This window comes from Helianthus annuus, chromosome 4 (assembly GCF_002127325.2).
Source record: "Helianthus annuus cultivar XRQ/B chromosome 4, HanXRQr2.0-SUNRISE, whole genome shotgun sequence".
NCBI classification, from domain to species: Eukaryota; Viridiplantae; Streptophyta; class Magnoliopsida; order Asterales; family Asteraceae; genus Helianthus; species Helianthus annuus.
Window position 1 is genome coordinate 185,154,321 of NC_035436.2, and position 17,620 is coordinate 185,171,940.

Sequence of the window (17,620 nt, forward strand, 5' to 3'; positions counted from 1 at the left end):
TATACAAATCCTAAACAACCTACAAAAAATTAAAGCAGGAAGCTTTAATAAAGTAAATTATTGCAGCTCCAACTACATAATTACTAGCTATAGTAGAACTCCGTTACCACTACATGAAAAAGAAGTTCTAGAAATGATGGAGCAATGCATTATTTTCAATAAAATAGAAGCAGGCCCCGCCACTAAAGAACAGCTTTGCCAAAAGTTACAACGCACAATTGAAGAACATCAATGCGAATATTCTACAACATCTTCTTCGGAAGAAAACAAAGCCTCTGCTGAAAAAAGCAACTATTCTTCAGATGAAGACACTCGAACTGGACCCAACACATGGGTTTGTCGATTAAATAAACGTCATCCATGACGATTGATTAAGGGCTATGATGGTCTTTTGTAAAATTCACTTCTACTATATAAAGAAGTTGAATTCTCTAAGTTTAACATCCCTCATCTCTCGTATCCTTTCCTTTCCAACTTTTCATCTGTACTTTAAATGTGTGTAAGCGAGTAAACTCCTTGCTAAAGGAGAGTGTTATGTAAATATCAAGAAGTTCTTCCTTAGGGAAGAACATTTATGAATAAAAATACCAGTTTCCTTTATCAATTATGTTCATCTTTATTCTTTTGCAAAACCTGGAGCCATAAGAGTACCGTTTAGGCATAAGGCCAAAGGGAAGAATTGGTTGGGTTGGTCACTTGGAAAAATCAAATTAAAGATTTACTTAGTCGGATAAGGAAGAAAGGTATATTTTATTCTAACTGTTAAATTACTTCAACATATTTACATTAATCTCTCCTTAAGCATTTTTATAAACATCTGTTTTATAAACATATACAAACAACAATCGATTAACTATTATCGAAATTAAATGATTTACTCAATCAAAAATGGTAGTAACTACAAATGAATGAATTTCGTAAATTCAATATCATGAATTCTATATTAAAAGGATTGATTCCACAATTCAAAACAAACGATTCTAAAATCGTTTGCTTTAGTCAACAGGATACTACACGTCTTGTAAACATTTGGTCTGGTCAACATATGACAATCAAAAAGAATAATGGCTTTAGTAAAAAAAAAATGACACCCATAAACAATACTTGTTTTAGCCAAGGCTCTACGACAAAATTTGTACTCAAATTTAATGATTACAAAGTACTATCAAATGGAAGACATCTTTTGTCTACGACAAATTCTGCAATTAAATTTGATGAATACAAGGAATGAATTCAGTTTACTAGATGAATTCAATTTACAAGAACCATAAATGACTTCCTTGTCATTCTTTGTCATTCAATTGACTAGAATCAATTCAAGTCACCATTTACTAACACATGATCAACATAACTTTTGTCTACGACAAATTTTGTGCACAAATTTAATGATTACAAATAGTAATATATTCAAATTAAATGGCATCTTTGTCATTTAATTTACTAGAACCCATTTGCAAAATGGATTTAGGTCCATTCCGCAAATAACCATTCCGCAAGTGGTATTAGAGCCGGTTGCTCTTTTTTTTTTTAAAAAAATAAGATTGTTCTTATAAAAAGATTCTTAAATTTTAAATTATACTTTTTATTTTGAATCTTACATACTTTTGTTTCAAAAACCGAAACTGTAAAAAACCAAAATTGTAAAAAACCAAAACCAAAGGGTTTTCAAAAACCGAAAACCGATATTTCGATTTTGATTTTGCCAAAAGTGAACCAAACCAAACCGAACACAGGCCTAATGCGGCTACAAACTCGTGTAACAAAAGTATAACCTACGGGAAAGGGTTTATATATTCATCCGCTGGCTTCCTCCATTTCCCTTAAACCCTATAGAAAAAACCGCACTTCGATTTCCTTTGATCATGGGGGTTATAGAAGACTCTGCTATGCCGCACGATAGTCTTCCAAGGTACGGTTATTCTTTTACGATCAATTTGACAATTCTAATCTGATCTATACTTTCATTTTGATTTCAGTACCGCCGGAGTTGACAAGCAATTCCTTGCCGCTCCGGTGAAGTCTGCCGTCGATAAGTTCCAGCTACTTCCTGAATTCCTCAAGGTATCTGCATTTAGGTTTTGATTATTATCCGTTGGTGAAATGATCCGTTTCTGTTAGGTTTTTGAGAGGATTGTGAATCAATTGAGTTTTTCAAATACGTTTCTAGTTAAATTAGGGTTCAATCTATTGCAGAAACTCTCTGTTTTTGTTTATAAACAACATTGCGTTTTGTATAAATTGCGACACCTGACTTAAAAATGTGTATCTTCAGTTGTTTACTAAGTAGTTAATACGGTAAAATATTGGATATCGGTCAAGGAACAATATTTGAGATATCTGTTATCGCGGTGGGATATCAGTGGGATATCGGTAATTTTAATATCATGCTAAATTTATATATATAGCAATTTAACACTAACAATTGTAACAAGTAAGAACTGACTAAGACTTAAAACACTAACATTCAACAGTAAAAACTAACAATTAAGACTTAAAACACTAATATAGCAGCAATAAGAAGAAAAATGAACGGTAGAAATAAGAAGAATGGTACTGATATCGGGAAAATCGGTGATTTATCGGATCAAATATCGGTCCTATATTGGTCAAATATCGGACAATATCGCTGATATTATCGGTACCAATATTCTGACCAATATTTTGTAACGCTATCTCGGCAGGGGACCGATAACCGATTTATCACTGATATATCGTGATATTAACTACATAGGTTGTATATGAGGATAATTTTGAATATCATTCCAGTTGTTGCAGCTCACTTCTAGTAGGTGTCTCTAGAAACGACATGATGAGGATTTTTTAGTGCTTTGAAACTATGTATCAACGCGTAGGTTAATAATTAGGATTGCTATGTTTTCTCACATTTATCCAAGCCTTTGATCTCTATTAATGTTATGATTTTTTGGATGTTGTTACAAATTTATTTGTAAAATATTAGTTTTGCAAATAGTTATGTGCTAATCTTTGGAGTTGCAGGTCAGAGGTTTGGTGAAGCAGCATTTGGACTCTTTTAATTATTTTGTTAGAACTGAAATAAAGAAGATTGTTCATGCAAACAGCCTTGTGACATCTAGACATGATCCTATGGTTTACATCAGGTAAAACTAAATGTCCACTTTTGTAGATTCTGAATGTTTAAATCTCTAATGCTTATGGACTTTGCAAACACATGCCACTTACCAAGTTACCATAGGTGTCAATAGCGAGTGTAGCGATCGCTATAGCGCGCTATGTAGCGTATAGGTCTAGGCTCGCTATTAGGGTTGTAGCAATAGATGGCGATAATAGCGACGGTTTATTTTTTAATATAAATAGCAATTAAATATAGCTATAACATAGCTGGATTTTAGGTTTTTGTTAAATATACATGTAAAGTAGCATATATACCAGGGTATTTTGATATAATATACATATAATTTTGTTTTAAATTTTTTTGTAGTGTGTCACTATTTATAAATTAGCAGCCCGCTATTCATCGCTATTCTCTATGTAGCATAGAGGTATCTTATCACTATATGTCACCATTCACCATTAACAACTATGCAAGTTACCTGCTCGTAAGCTACATTTTTAGTTAATTTGTTAGTAATGTTAATCAATGATATCTTTCCTTAGTTCAGTACTGCACGCACACCACTCTTGATTTGTCTTTGAAGATAAGAATTTTCTTTATCAAGGACTACATGTTAATGTGAACCTTAGTTTTTTCACCAACTTCTTTTACGGTAAGCTGTTAAGTACTTGAATAACAATCTTTTATGTTGAACTTGTTCATGATGACAGATACACGGATGTATGGGTTGGGAGGCCTTCTGAAGTTGTCGATGGAGTGACTGACACACTGACTCCTCAAAAGTGCCGGCTAGGTGACAAAACGTAAGCAAGTTTCCTTTTTCAGTTCATGCATGTGCCAACTTATAGATGTGATAATTGGGTTGACATATTGACTTCTTCCTAAATGGTTAAAAATGTTTCAAGTCACAATGTAAATGGAGTTGACGGTTATGCAACAATACTAGCTTGAATTGAACCTTTTGCTAACTGTTTGTTTTATTTCCCTTCACTATGTGCCACACATTATAGGTATTCTGCTCCAATATTTGTGAATATCGAGTATTGCAATGGTAGCGATTCTCGTATGATGATGAAGGTATGTTTTAAATCTGTGATAATAATTTTAGAAACTTCAGTCTATGAGATATGATGTTAAATATCTTCTATATGATTTCGCAGAAGGAAGTTGTTATCGGAAGGATGCCTATTATGTTAAGGAGCCTTTCTTGTGTCCTTCATGGCAAGGATGAAGACGAATTGGCAAAACTTGGTTTGTATGCTTTATAGAGACTAATTTCCAATTTTCCATTCATATTTCTGTTATCAACTTATCGTAACAGTAATATGTAGACTAATTTCCGTTCATGCTTCTTTTAGGTGAATGCCCACTTGACCCAGGTGGATATTTTGTTGTAAAAGGAAATGAAAAGGTGACCTTCATTTTCATGTTGCTTTTTATTCTTATTTTTTTTTTATTTTATCATTTTAGCAATCTCATATATTATTATATTGCTGTTGCTAATAGTATGTTGTTGGTTTTGGTGATCTGTCCAGGTGATATTAATTCAGGAACAGCTTTCAAAGAACAGGATAATTATAGACTCAGATAAGAAGGGATGGTGAGTATTCTATTATTCTTTTTGTTTTTCCTTGATGTATGCTTGTCTTTTAGTTTATTTTCTTGTTTTGGTTTTATATATTCTGCTTTCTCATTCAGCATCCAGGCATCTGTCATGAGCAGCACAGCTATGACAAAAAGTAAAACGATTATAAAAATGGAGAAAGAGAAAATATATTTGGTTTTGAATGCATTTACTTCCAAGGTATGTGTATTATATTTTTTGTGACCTGTTCCTGCAAAATACTTCTTATGTAATATATTAACATTGTTTATTGTTTATAGGTTCCTATTATGTTGGTGATGAAAGCGATGGGTATGGAAACTGATCAGGAAGTTGTGCAGATGCTTGGTAGAGATCCTCAGTATGCTTCTCTGCTTCTGCCATCTATTGAGGTAAGCTTACAGCCCTAAAGAGTAACGAGTCGACAAAAAGCTAGTAAAAACCTAATTGCCCCACACTGCTAAATTATACTGTTTTTCAAGTTAATTGTACCTTCTCAGTACTGTGATATATTTTCGTGTCAAATACCGGAGTAATCTATGTGCGCATGTAATAAGTCTAAGTCGTCAATTCACGTCTCTTGTGAGAATAGAAGGCAATGGACACTTACTATTTATTACTCCGAATTTCAGGATTGTGCAAGTATTGGAGTATATACGCAACAACAAGCTTTGGATTTTCTTGAAAAGAAGGTAAGACTCATTTGTTAACATGTAGCACTAGCAGAAATGATTAATTTCTCAAGTATTCTATATATATAAATATATATATATATATTATCATTATGTTTAGAGGACTTTATTTCTTATTTTTATCTTATCTTGATTATTTATGTTTTGGATGCAGCGTAAGAAGTCAATGTCGAGGTCTGGTAAGGTATTTTTCATTCTATTTGCTCTTTTGCTGAAGACTTTTAGCTTCTTTCTATTCAAAAGTTAGCATCATAGTAACAGTCAGTCGTTGTGCTTTGTTTAGGATGAGGGAGCTTTGGGTGTTCTTCGGCAAATTTTTATTCCCAATATTCCGGTGAGTTGAATTTGAATCAGTCTTGGATGAATTAATTATATGATATTTAATTTATCTTCACAGCTATATATATCCTCTCTCTAGGTTCAAGAAAACAATTTTTATTTAAAATGCGTATATGTTGTGGTGATGTTGAGACGCATGATGGATGCAATTTTAAATGAAGATGCAATGGATGACAAAGTAAGTCTGAGCCTAAATAACTTTTACCTTACTAATTATCGTTTAAAGATGCTAACCTCGTGTTTATAAGTATACATGCTAGTATGCTACTTGACTGATGGTGAACTTAATGAATTTGCAGGATTATGTAGGCAATAAACGACTGGAGCTTTCAGGGCAATTGTTAGCTCTACTATTTGAGGACTTGTTTAAGTCAATGAATGACACGATAAAGTTGTCTGTTGATAAGATCCTGGCAAAGACCAGTCGTTCTAGCAGGTTTGATATATCACAGGTATGTCAATTGTCAAGCTAATTAATCAGGAACTGCACAATCTTTTGGTGTTTTTATAACTCTTTTATACTCTTTATCAGCATATATTGAAAGATAATATTACTAGTGGCTTGGAGCGTAGCCTCTCTACTGGAAATTGGGATGTTAGTCGATTTAAGATGCACAGGAAAGGCATTACTCAGGTGCGGTATTTTCCTGTTTATAATATGTAGAGTAAAATGGCATTTTCGTCCCTGAGGTTTGGTCAGTTTTGCGACTTTTATCCGGAGGTTTGTTTTTTCGCATTTGGATCCAAAAGGTTCAGAATTTTGCCGTTTTCATCTGGATCGTTCACTCCATCCATTTTAAGTCAGGGGTATTTCCGTCTTTTTTTGTTAACTTAAAGGGCAATTTGGTCTTTTTCTCTTTATGTACGAGCATTTAGCATAATGTACAAGTATTCAAAAAACCGAATTGTTGTTTAAGTTAACAAAAAAGACGAACATACCCCTAACTTCACAAAGAAAATGGATGGAGTTAACGAGCTGGATGAAAATAGCAAAGACTTCAAACCTTTTGGATCCGGATGCGGAAAAACAAACCCTTCGAAGAAAGTCGCAAAACTGACCAAACCTCAGGGACGAAAGTGCCATTTTACTCTAATATATACTATGAAAATTTATTTACATGTTAAAACTAAAAATGCACTTGTTACAGATTGTTACAAGACTGTCTTTCATTGGAGCATTTGGTTCCATGACAAAGATTTCACCGCAATTTGAAAAGTCAAGGAAAGTTAGTGGGCCTAGGGCCTTACAACCTAGCCAAGTAGGCCCAATATCAACCTCAAGCTGCTGTTTTATCTTAGAATCTTCAGTTTGTTCAAATCGTAAACATTTATATTATTGTGTTGAAATTTTTATTTATAGTGGGGCATGCTTTGCCCATGTGACACTCCTGAAGGTGAAGCTTGTGGACTGGTGAAAAATCTGGCTCTGATGACACACGTTACAACTGATGAAGAGGAAGGCCCTATTATTTCTATGGTATTTCTTTGCTTTCATGTTCTGATATATTGATATTTCTTTTTCTATATTGTGAAGATACAGCCTTGATTAGGGCTGCAAACGAAACTGAATGTTCAACGAACGGTTCACAAACCGTTCGGCGTGAAGTTCTTTGTGTTCGTTCGTTTAGTTAAATAAACAAACATGAACAGAAGTCGTGTTCATTTATGTTTGTTTAGGTTCGATAGTTCATTTGGGTTTTAATTTTTTACATTTTATATTAAATACATCAAAATTCCCATTAATAAAATATTTAACAAATATTAGTGTATTGTATTTTAATTAAATCATTTAATAAGTATTAGGTTACTATACTATGGGTGCATCTACACAATACTTGTGATGAAAGACCGATTTTATTCAAAATTTAATACATGCTCCTTTGTGCTGTGTTCATTTGTGCTCATTTATGTTCATGATCGTTCGTTTGTGTTCGTTGCCTAAACTTAACAAACGAACGCGAACACGTTCATTTTCTTAATGAACAACACGGACAAAAAATCCCGTTCGGTAAGTGTTCGTGAACACATAATTTCCTTTAATTTCCTTAAAGCACTAACCTTGATACAACTTGGATATCAATAATATCATGTATTAATACCATGTCTGTAACTCTATATTCTAATTTTTTTTTTTGTCATTAGTGTTACTGTTTGGGAGTAGAGGACTTGTCTCAACTTTCTGGTGAAGAACTTCATTCTCCAAATTCGTTTCTCGTCATATTAAATGGACTTATTTTGGGCAAGCATAGGATGCCACAGGTTCTATTCATAAATTTTGCTAGCTGATATTATTGTTTATTACTTAAGTTATGTCAATGCTTTGAGATTGAAATTTTAAACACTCTTTTGAATGACATTGTAGCTGTTTGCAAATGGAATGAGAAAGCTGCGTAGGGCGGGCAAAGTAGGTGATTTTGTAAGCATATATGTTCATGAGAAACAAGTAAGCTCTTTGGACCTGCAATCATTATTTAGCACGTGTTGCATTGCATGTAAAGATTAGGGTTACATGCTATCATCTTTCCCCAGAAACAAATAGTTAAACGGAAGGTTAATCTTATAAGTTGTCCAACTAATTTGTTTCATGACAAAGATTTGTCATTATTATAGTGAGGTGCGTTTTAAAAGTTAACATCAAAATCTGTCTAGATTCAAAGTGAGCTCAAGTAAAAATATGTTTTGGTCTAATTTTTATTCTCAGGCATCATTACTCACGTGATTTATCCACCTGCATGAGTTGTTACTTGTTACACAAATAATATTCAGTTGCACGAATTTTGTTTCCGGTCTCTATAACTATTGCTAGGCTAATATGATCCATTTTCTTTCATATATCTTAAGGGTGAAACTGGAAACTAAAAGTACCTTGGGGGCTGTCAGTTTGACTATGATTTGTTTACTAATGTATTGATTATTTGTTATTTACATTCTCAAAGGTATTAACAACATTAAAAAACCTATTATTGTTGTTTCTGAAGCTGTCATTCTCATTGTTGGCAGCGTTGCGTTTATATTGCTTCAGATGGTGGTCGTGTTTGCCGGCCACTTGTAATTGCTGACAATGGTGTATCAAGAATTAAGCATCATCACATGAAAGAGTTGAAAGTAAGTTGCTTAAAACACACGTTAACAAATGTAATTTCAATGTATCCACATTCTAAACGCTAATTTAACTCTCTTTTAAAGGATGGAGTTCGCAATTTTGACAGTTTTTTACGAGATGGACTGTTAGAATATCTTGACGTCAATGAAGAGAACAATGCCCTGGTTTGCCAAAATTTTGTTTTAATTGAAAATCAAGACTTGTTTATTGAATTCATAACTTCTTTTCTAACTTAATTGTATGATTGATAGATTGCTCTATATGAAGGAGAGGCTACTAGTGAGACCACTCATATTGAAATAGAACCTTTCACAATCTTAGGTGCTTGTGCTGGACTGATTCCTTTCCCTCACCATAATCAATCCCCAAGAAATACTTATCAGGTTTTTATTTCTTATTTATTATGAATTTTTTAGACCTTTAAAATTCTGATTGCACTAACTTTGATGATCGTGCTTTTCTTTTTTTGCTCTTTAGTGTGCTATGGGAAAGCAAGCAATGGGTAATATTGCATATAACCAAGTATGGCTTTTTCTACGTCTTTTCCCATGCAATTGGTCCATTAATCATCAAATTTTATTTATTACTTGGTTTGTTTACGTAAGTGTTTCTTGAAATGAAGCTATGCCGGATGGATACGTTGATATATCTTTTGGTTTATCCTCAACGGCCATTATTAACAACAAGAACAATTGAGCTGGTCAGTATTATTCTTGCTCACCACACTATTATAGAATTCATTTCTTTTTTACGTGAGTGAAATTAAAAAATAAATTTTAATTAAGTAATAATTTTTTTAGGTTGGTTATGATAAGCTTGGAGCTGGTCAAAATGCAACTGTTGCAGTTATGAGTTACAGTGGTTACGATATTGAGGATGCCATAGTCATGAATAAATCATCACTGGATCGTGGCTTTGGTCGCTGTATCGTAATGAAAAAGTAATTATCAGACAAGGTTTTTCATTTATCTGTTAGGTTTCAGATGTTAAATATATTAGGTTATTGAAGTTGCTTTTTATACGCATGTCTATAAACAGGATGTCAGCTTCGTATCAGAAGTATGACCATGTATGTGACCAGATTGTTTCGCCTCGCAAATCCCACCATGATCCAGAGAAGATTCAGGTTTTTGCATAGTTTAACTATGAGTAAAATGCCATTTTCGTCCCTGAGGTTTGGCCAGTTTTGTGACTTTCGTCCAAAGGTTTGTTATTCCGCATCTGGATCCAAAAGGTTTGAAATCTTGCCATTTTCATCCGGCAACGGTATTTTCGTCTTTTTTGTTAACTGAAAGGGTAATTCGGTCTTTTTCATTTTATGTACGAGCATTTAACATAATGTACAAGTATTCAAAAAAGATGAAAATACCTTTAAGTTAACAAAAAAGACTAAATAACCCTGTCTTAACGGAGTAAAATGGATGGAGTTAACGAGCTAGATGAAAACCGCAAGATTTCAAAACTTTTGGATCCATATGTGAAATAACAAACCTTTGGACGAAAGTCGTAAAACTGGCCAAACCTCGGGGACAAAAATGACATTTTACTCTTTAACTATTCATAAGCATGGTTTGATTTTGGTCATTTGGTGATCATGTGCTCGTTGATTTTTCGGTAGATTTTGGATAATGATGGACTTGCTTCTCCTGGTGAAATAATAAGACATCAAGATATTTATCTCCAGAAAGAGGTCCCTGTGGATCCGAAGGCCAAGTCACATCCATCACAAACGTGAGTTGGCTATAATGTAATTAACTTATTTGTTCTGTTTTGTTCATTATAACTCATTCTGTTATTAATCGTTACGTCCAGTCAATATAGAACAAGTAAACAAACTTACAAAGGTGCAGAAGGGGAGCCTGCTGTTGTGGATAGAGTGGCTTTATGCTCTGATAAGAAACAAAATTTAACTGTGAAATTCATGATTCGCCAGACTCGTAGGCCCGAGGTAAAAGTTTATGATTTTATAATATATTATACCATATATATATATCTTTTTATTAGATTTATAGTTTTTTGTTTCGTTTAGGTTGGTGACAAATTTAGTAGCAGACATGGTCAGAAAGGTGTTTGTGGGACCATTGTCCAACAAGAAGATTTTCCTTTCTCTGAGCGTGGTATATGCCCTGATTTGATTATGAATCCTCATGGATTTCCAAGGTAGGAAAGTTGTTATGTTGATTTTATTAGACTATAGCATTATGGGCCCAAAGGCTTAGTTAGGTTATTATTATGGGCCATCCACTTAAGCATGATGTTTAGTTGCAAAATGCAATTATGGCAAGGATGAGAAAAAAATTGGGACTAAAATATGTGCTTAATAAAATGAGAAAAAATTCAAAAAAAAAAAAAAAATTCCTCCACTTTTTACGTTAAGCCAATTTGTATGTTAAGACGCATTTGTACCGGAACCTAACTCATATAGTCTAATTGATTTAGTTTTTAATTTCTTTCTGTTATGTCAGTTTTTGTTGTTTATTGGATTTGCAGTCGAATGACTGTTGGGAAGATGATAGAGCTTCTTGGAAGTAAGGCTGGTGTTTCATGTGGCAAGTTTCATTATGGCAGTGCATTTGGGGAACCGAGTGGTCATGCAGACAAAGTTGAAGACATAAGGTATAAATGTATAATAGTTCTTCGATATGTATAATTTTATCTCAAAGTTAATATAATTGCTCATATAAGATGGCATTTAATATCTTAAAACAGTGAAACCCTTGTGAAGCATGGCTTTTGCTACAACGGGAAGGATATCCTATATTCAGGTTTTTATCTTCTTTTTGCACATTATCTTTTATCTTGCTTAAATTTAAAAATATCTTATATATCATCATCGTATTTCAGGTATCACTGGTACGCCACTACAAGCATATATATTCATGGGGCCGATATATTACCAGAAACTAAAGCACATGGTAATTGATTAAATCATTTATTACTCTTTTCTCCATTGTATTGGGATCACATAGAAAGATCAAATGTCACAAATTTATATTTATATTGTTTTATAATCATTGGCATCATATATTATAGCTTTGTTATCACCACTTACAAATGACTAATCGAGCTTTTTATACGAATATAAGGTCCTTGATAAGATGCACGCTAGAGGAATGGGCCCTCGCCAACTCATAACTAGACAGCCCACAGAAGGGAGAAGCAGAAATGGAGGTGAGAATTTTGCTGCTACAATATGTTTGACATTACATTTGTTTTTTTTTTTATTTTAAATAACAATTGTGGTTATTATCTAGGTCTGCGAGTGGGTGAAATGGAACGGGATTGTTTAATTGCTTACGGAACAAGTAATCTGATTTATGAGCGTTTAATGATCTCTAGCGATCCTTTTACAGTTCAGGTACATTGCATATCATAATATATAAATTTTCATTTAGAATTTAGAAGATATATAGAACTATAATGATTTTTTGGCCTGCTGATGTCATAATCGTCATGCTATATTCTTGTTAGGTTTGTAGAAAGTGTGGTTTACTAGGATACATAAATTATCAAACGAAAACTAGGACCTGCTCTACATGCAAGAACGGAGATAATATATCAGCCATGAAACTACCATATGCATGCAAGCTTTTATTCCAGGTAAATTCAAAAATCCCTCAACAGAATTCTTTTGATTGTTTCACATTTAGTGGTTCGGTTGTATTGTAATAATTAACTAGGATTGCGATCCGCCGCAATGCGGCGGAGATTCTTTAGTTATAACTAAGTGGATCTAGGACCCGCATGTTATGTTAAACTTGTCAAACGTGGAAAAATAGACGATGTAAAAACGTTCACCCACACACGCACGTTGCGTCGTGTTAACTCACAAAATTTAGAATGAAACGTAAAAATGTTAAACCAAAGACACAGCTGCGATGTGTTAAGTCACAAAATTTAGAACCAAACATAAAGCGAAAAATTTGCGAAAAATGAAAACTATAAATGACCAAAGTTGAAAGTAAAAAAGTTATAAGGATAGATTGCAAAAGATAAAAAGTTTTGGGTTAAAAGTAAAAAACAAATAGTTTTGGGTTAAAAGTAATTTATGAAATATTTTGGGTGAAAAGTAAAAAAAATACTTTTTTGGAAAACCCCCAAAGCCAACGTTACGACAACAATATGCATAACCATTTTTTCTTTGAAAACCCCCAAAGCACACCCCGCGTTGCGGCAGGACATAAAACGGTGTCAAATAGTATTAATGTCACACAACCGTCATCGACCACCAACACTGACTCGACCTAGGATATGCGTGTTGCGACGAACCTGTCAAACATGAAAAATAGAGGTAAAAATGTTGAACCACACATGCACGTTGTGTCGTATTAACTCGAAAAATTTAGAACTATACGTAAAACAAAATTTTGCGAAAAATGAAAAGCATAAGTGAAAAAAGTTGCGAAGCTAAATTGCAAATAATGAAAAGTTTTGGGTTAAAACTAAAAAACAAATTATGTAGGGTTAAAATTGAAAAAGGTAATAACTTTGAGGTTAAAAGTAAAAAAATCAAGTTTTTTTTAAAAAAACTCACAAGGCACAAGTTACAACTAATAATGCACAAAAAACTTGTAAACTTATATATGGAATAATGCTAATAACCGTTTGTTTTCTTGTTGCAGGAACTGCAGTCAATGAATATAGTTCCACGTTTGCAGTTGGCTGATTCTTGATAATCTTTATGGTCGTCACGAGGTAAACCAATAATAAGTGGCTATTTATTATATAAACTTATTGTTAGGTTATTTCTAGAGGTAGAAAACTAGAAATCTTGACCGATTTACTTAAATTAGGTTGAAATTAGGGCTTTATATTGAATCTCCCACTGGTCAAATGGTTAAAAGTTGAAAAATTAGTAATAAATTGCTCTAGTAAAAAGTAACATTTGTTTATAATCTTAATCCATGCATTATTTTTAGTGAAGAATTTGAAAAAAAAGGGTTGTTGGGTCACCCTACCTGACCCATTTAGGCCGGTTACACCACCCACATATTTTAACTCTTTCGTTGGGATGACAGGTGTGAGATGTTAACCGTTCCATCACTTTGTTTGTTAGCCGTGAAGAGAGGATGGCGGCATGCTTTACAACCAGAATGACCAGATTATGTTCACTACCTTGTAATTTAGTTTTTGTTTCCCTCAGGCCAAGTTTTATGGTTTAACACCCATCACCACATCAGCTCTATAGGGCGTGAAATGCCCCCATGGGCGTGAGTGGGGGAGTGAAGGGCTCTGAGTGTGGTCACGAACGTTGGTCTGGTATGTGTGGATATGTCTGGATTTAGTGCAATTGTCAGTCAAAACGCCGCCTCGTGGCCAAGGGCAACTAGCTTCATTTTACACATTTTCGTTTTACAAAATTACTTCTTATTACACATTTTCTTCCATATATATTTTACATCACATTTTCATTTTACAAAATTCCAAATCAAATTTTGATTCCAATTCCATTATGATCCATCCATGGGATAACGCTGCCATAATATTCTAAAAGTCGGATTTATCACAATTGAACTAGCTTTAACTTCTATTAAACTAGTAAATTTCCCCGCGTGATGCGGCGGGTGCAAATGTAAAGTAACTCGAGTTTTAAGCATGGAAACGTATTATATATGGCCCGACTTATTTGTAAAAGAAATTTACATCGAACACCAACCTGAACTTATACCGAGATATACATAAGGATAAGTAAAACATTATGTTTTTTTTAATTAAAAATGATACCGCGCGTTGTGGTGGTGCTGAAACATAAAGTAAGTCGAATTTATAAGGTCTAATGAAAACATATTATATTTGACCCGACTTGTAAAAAAATTATGCCAAAATGTAGATCTACTGAAAATGTACAAAAAAAACATATTATATCTAAGCCTACCTATTTTCAAAGAAACGTAATCAACTTAAATTTATACCGACGCGTATATAAATATATAAGCAAGGTGATTATAAAGTCTTTAGAAAGTTGAAGGGTTATAAGTGTCAGTACTAAATATTAAAGAGTAAAGGATAAAATAAACAAAAATTTACTTACGGACAAAAAAAAAAAAAAAAACCTAACCAATAGCCAGCTGCCATGCAATAGCATGACACTGGTTATTATTCGTAGTTATATAGAATAACTATTTTTTTAAGGTGACTTAAACCCTCTATTGTGTTGAAAATGGCGGGTGTTTTGCATAAGTACTTTACGCAATTGCAAGTTGAACTTAAATGATCTTCGGTCCAAGTTAAAATGAGCTTTAGCCCAAACTTCCTATAGTGAGCTTAATTAGTTGGCTTGTGAGGCTATGTTAATAACAATTTACACATAATATAATATGTAACTGTATAATAATTTTTTTTAATAACAATTATAATTTTGTTACTATTATTTAGAATCACAGTTATTCACGTATATAATTAGTTATGGGTATTTATAAAATAATTAAATAAAACAAATATATAATTACGTACTAAACTAGTAAAAGCTACCCCATTCAGCCTATGAAAAACTAATGATTTGTGCTTGTCTTTTGACGTGTATTGTACACATTCATATATGTAAAGTTTAAGAAACTACAATGCAAAATGTAGCATAGAGGGATTTGGATTTTTTGATACGTTATATGGTTGGTTATTGGCTTATTGCCACATTTCTTAACTTGTGAAAAAAGGTATTTTGAGTAGTTTTAACCGTAAGACAACCAAGCTTAAACAACTAGTTAAATTAAAGTTTTCTAATTTGAGGTTGCCTTGAACATAAAAAGACCTTTTTTTTTATGATTAATTTGTTGGAAACGAAATGTTTCTTTTATCAAGTTGTAAGGCGCCTAGTAATCCAACAACCACTTATTGTAAAAATACTACAGGGAAATACCATAAAAAACCAACATACTTTCTGTTTTTTCTCATAAAAGTCCTTCCACTTTTTTTTGCACATTAAAAACCAACATACATTCTTTTTTGTTTTATAAAAGTCCCAAACAATTTTTTAAAAATCCGCCCAAATGTTAAATTTGAACAAAATTGTGAATTATTATTTTTAACTTATTAATATCATATTAGAAAAAAATTGAGATGAATTAATGTTTTAAATTGGATATATGGTAAACCAAAGTATGTATAATGTTTGTCTTTTCTTTTACATTTTAAATTCAATAATATATTATTCGGAAAACAATATAATAAAATTCATGAGTGTGGATGACATAACTCAAAATACAATAAAATAACAAACATATAAAATGGTATGTATAAATTCAAAATCGGTAAAAGTATAACATAATTTGTCAAATAATGTTTTCTTGATTTCATCCGATTATAATCAAGAGATTTTTTTTTTGTTAAATTTTAACATTTTAAGGGGCGTGTATGATAGAAGAGTAGAAAGTATGTTGTTTTTGTGTATAAAAAATGGTTAGGTGAATTTTACGAGACAAAAAAAAAGTATATTGGTTTTTTATATGTAAAAAAAGTGGATTTGAACTTTTATGAAACAAAAAAAAAGTATGTTTGTTTTTTAATTGCAAAAAAAAAAAAAAAATAGAACTTTATAAAAAAAAGAAGTATGTTAGTTTTTTATGGCATTTACCCAAATACTATAGAAGACTAGTATGAATTTCTCTTGTATTCTCATCCTCTCATATTAAGCACACTTAGAAGTTAAGAATAATATGAAACATGGCACATTCAATTGTTTATGTGATAAATTTCATTCTTGATGTTAGTTTAGAATTATTTAGGTTTCTCGTTTTACCAAACACGAATCACACAATATTCATATTGAAGAGGTGGACTTATGTAGAAGCGTACATGTTCACGGGAACCCACTAATTTTATAAAATTTTAATAGACGATATATTTATTAAAAAAATAACTGAACACATAAATATGTATCAAGTGAACTCATACGCCTCCCATCCAAGACGAATCAGCACCACCCGTATTCGCCCTTCAACTGGATGCCGCAGAAAATAATGAGGTGAGTGAGAGTCAAACCTGGGTCACAAATAACACCAAGTCTTTCTCCAACCACTCCACCACTACCTCATTGACAATATTCCTTAGTGATTGTTATTCGTTATTTGTTCATTACTAATTTTCATTGATTCCTGTTAATTACTAATATATTCTGAAATTTTAAATCTTACCATGCTTTTTAAGCTTCACACATATTGTTTTTGACGTTACTGCATCCGTATAATATTCATATTTACACATATGCTAAGTCAACAAGATTTAACTTCACACAATAACAACATAATGGAGGTCAACTAATTACACAAAAATAATAGTTCTTAGGATAAATGATGTTGAGGAAACATAACCATCGAAACTAAACATATAAGGACTTTTGAACATCTAAGTTGAGAACAAACATACATGGATAGGAAATTTGTCAAAGATTGGTAAATAACTTACATGAGAAACTTTTGTAAAGAACAAAACAATCAAACTTATCTTTAGATATATTCTTATACCATAATTAAGCATCCAAGCTACTTCACATCTTCAATGATTTCCCCTACCTTAATATCTTTTTTTTAACGGCAAGGAATGATGTGCCAACCACCGTGACACCAGACGCTGTGGTCAAGGTCGACTACTCGACTGGTTATTTTGTAAGTTGGGAGCGTTGCCGGCCAACGGCTAATAGTTAGGATTGTTAAAATCCATTATTCCTATTTTTTAGTTATAAGGTTAGTATTATCTTTTTTAAAATAAAAATAATATATATATGTAGTTCATGAAGTTACATATATGTATATCATACGAGGTCTATATATGTAGTTTACAAGCTACATATATGT

General features: G+C 32.7%; 1 protein-coding gene across 1 annotated transcript; it reads left to right on the forward strand.

Moving 5' to 3' along the window:
• The first annotated feature begins 1,717 nt into the window (after window positions 1–1,717).
• On the forward strand, window positions 1,718–14,252 carry LOC110937499 (DNA-directed RNA polymerase III subunit 2). The gene is made up of 38 exons (XM_022179928.2): window positions 1,718–1,909; window positions 1,977–2,061; window positions 2,998–3,119; window positions 3,805–3,897; window positions 4,105–4,171; window positions 4,255–4,345; window positions 4,453–4,505; window positions 4,630–4,694; window positions 4,793–4,898; window positions 4,979–5,089; window positions 5,330–5,389; window positions 5,544–5,573; window positions 5,673–5,723; window positions 5,808–5,906; window positions 6,028–6,180; window positions 6,261–6,362; window positions 6,877–6,987; window positions 7,089–7,205; window positions 7,871–7,987; window positions 8,091–8,171; window positions 8,729–8,833; window positions 8,915–8,995; window positions 9,083–9,214; window positions 9,309–9,353; window positions 9,454–9,531; window positions 9,632–9,771; window positions 9,870–9,957; window positions 10,450–10,562; window positions 10,644–10,779; window positions 10,861–10,991; window positions 11,322–11,447; window positions 11,541–11,596; window positions 11,676–11,746; window positions 11,918–12,002; window positions 12,086–12,189; window positions 12,303–12,431; window positions 13,454–13,526; window positions 13,850–14,252. The coding sequence occupies exons 1-37, from the start codon at window positions 1,863–1,865 to the stop codon at window positions 13,502–13,504; spliced, it is 3,432 nt and encodes a 1,143-aa protein (XP_022035620.1). The 5' UTR covers window positions 1,718–1,862; the 3' UTR covers window positions 13,505–13,526; window positions 13,850–14,252.
• The last annotated feature ends 3,368 nt before the right edge of the window (window positions 14,253–17,620 follow it).

What these genes read in the sequence shown, in the direction of transcription:
- LOC110937499 (XM_022179928.2), top strand. Translation starts at nt 1,863, where the DNA reads ATGGGGGTTATAGAAGACTCTGCTATGCCGCACGATAGTCTTCCAAG. An exon ending in TACTTCCTGAATTCCTCAAG is followed by an intron (nt 2,062 to 2,997) that starts GTATCTGCATTT and finishes TTGGAGTTGCAG; the next exon opens with GTCAGAGGTTTGGTGAAGCA. An exon ending in AGGGAGAAGCAGAAATGGAG is followed by an intron (nt 12,003 to 12,085) that starts GTGAGAATTTTG and finishes GTTATTATCTAG; the next exon opens with GTCTGCGAGTGGGTGAAATG.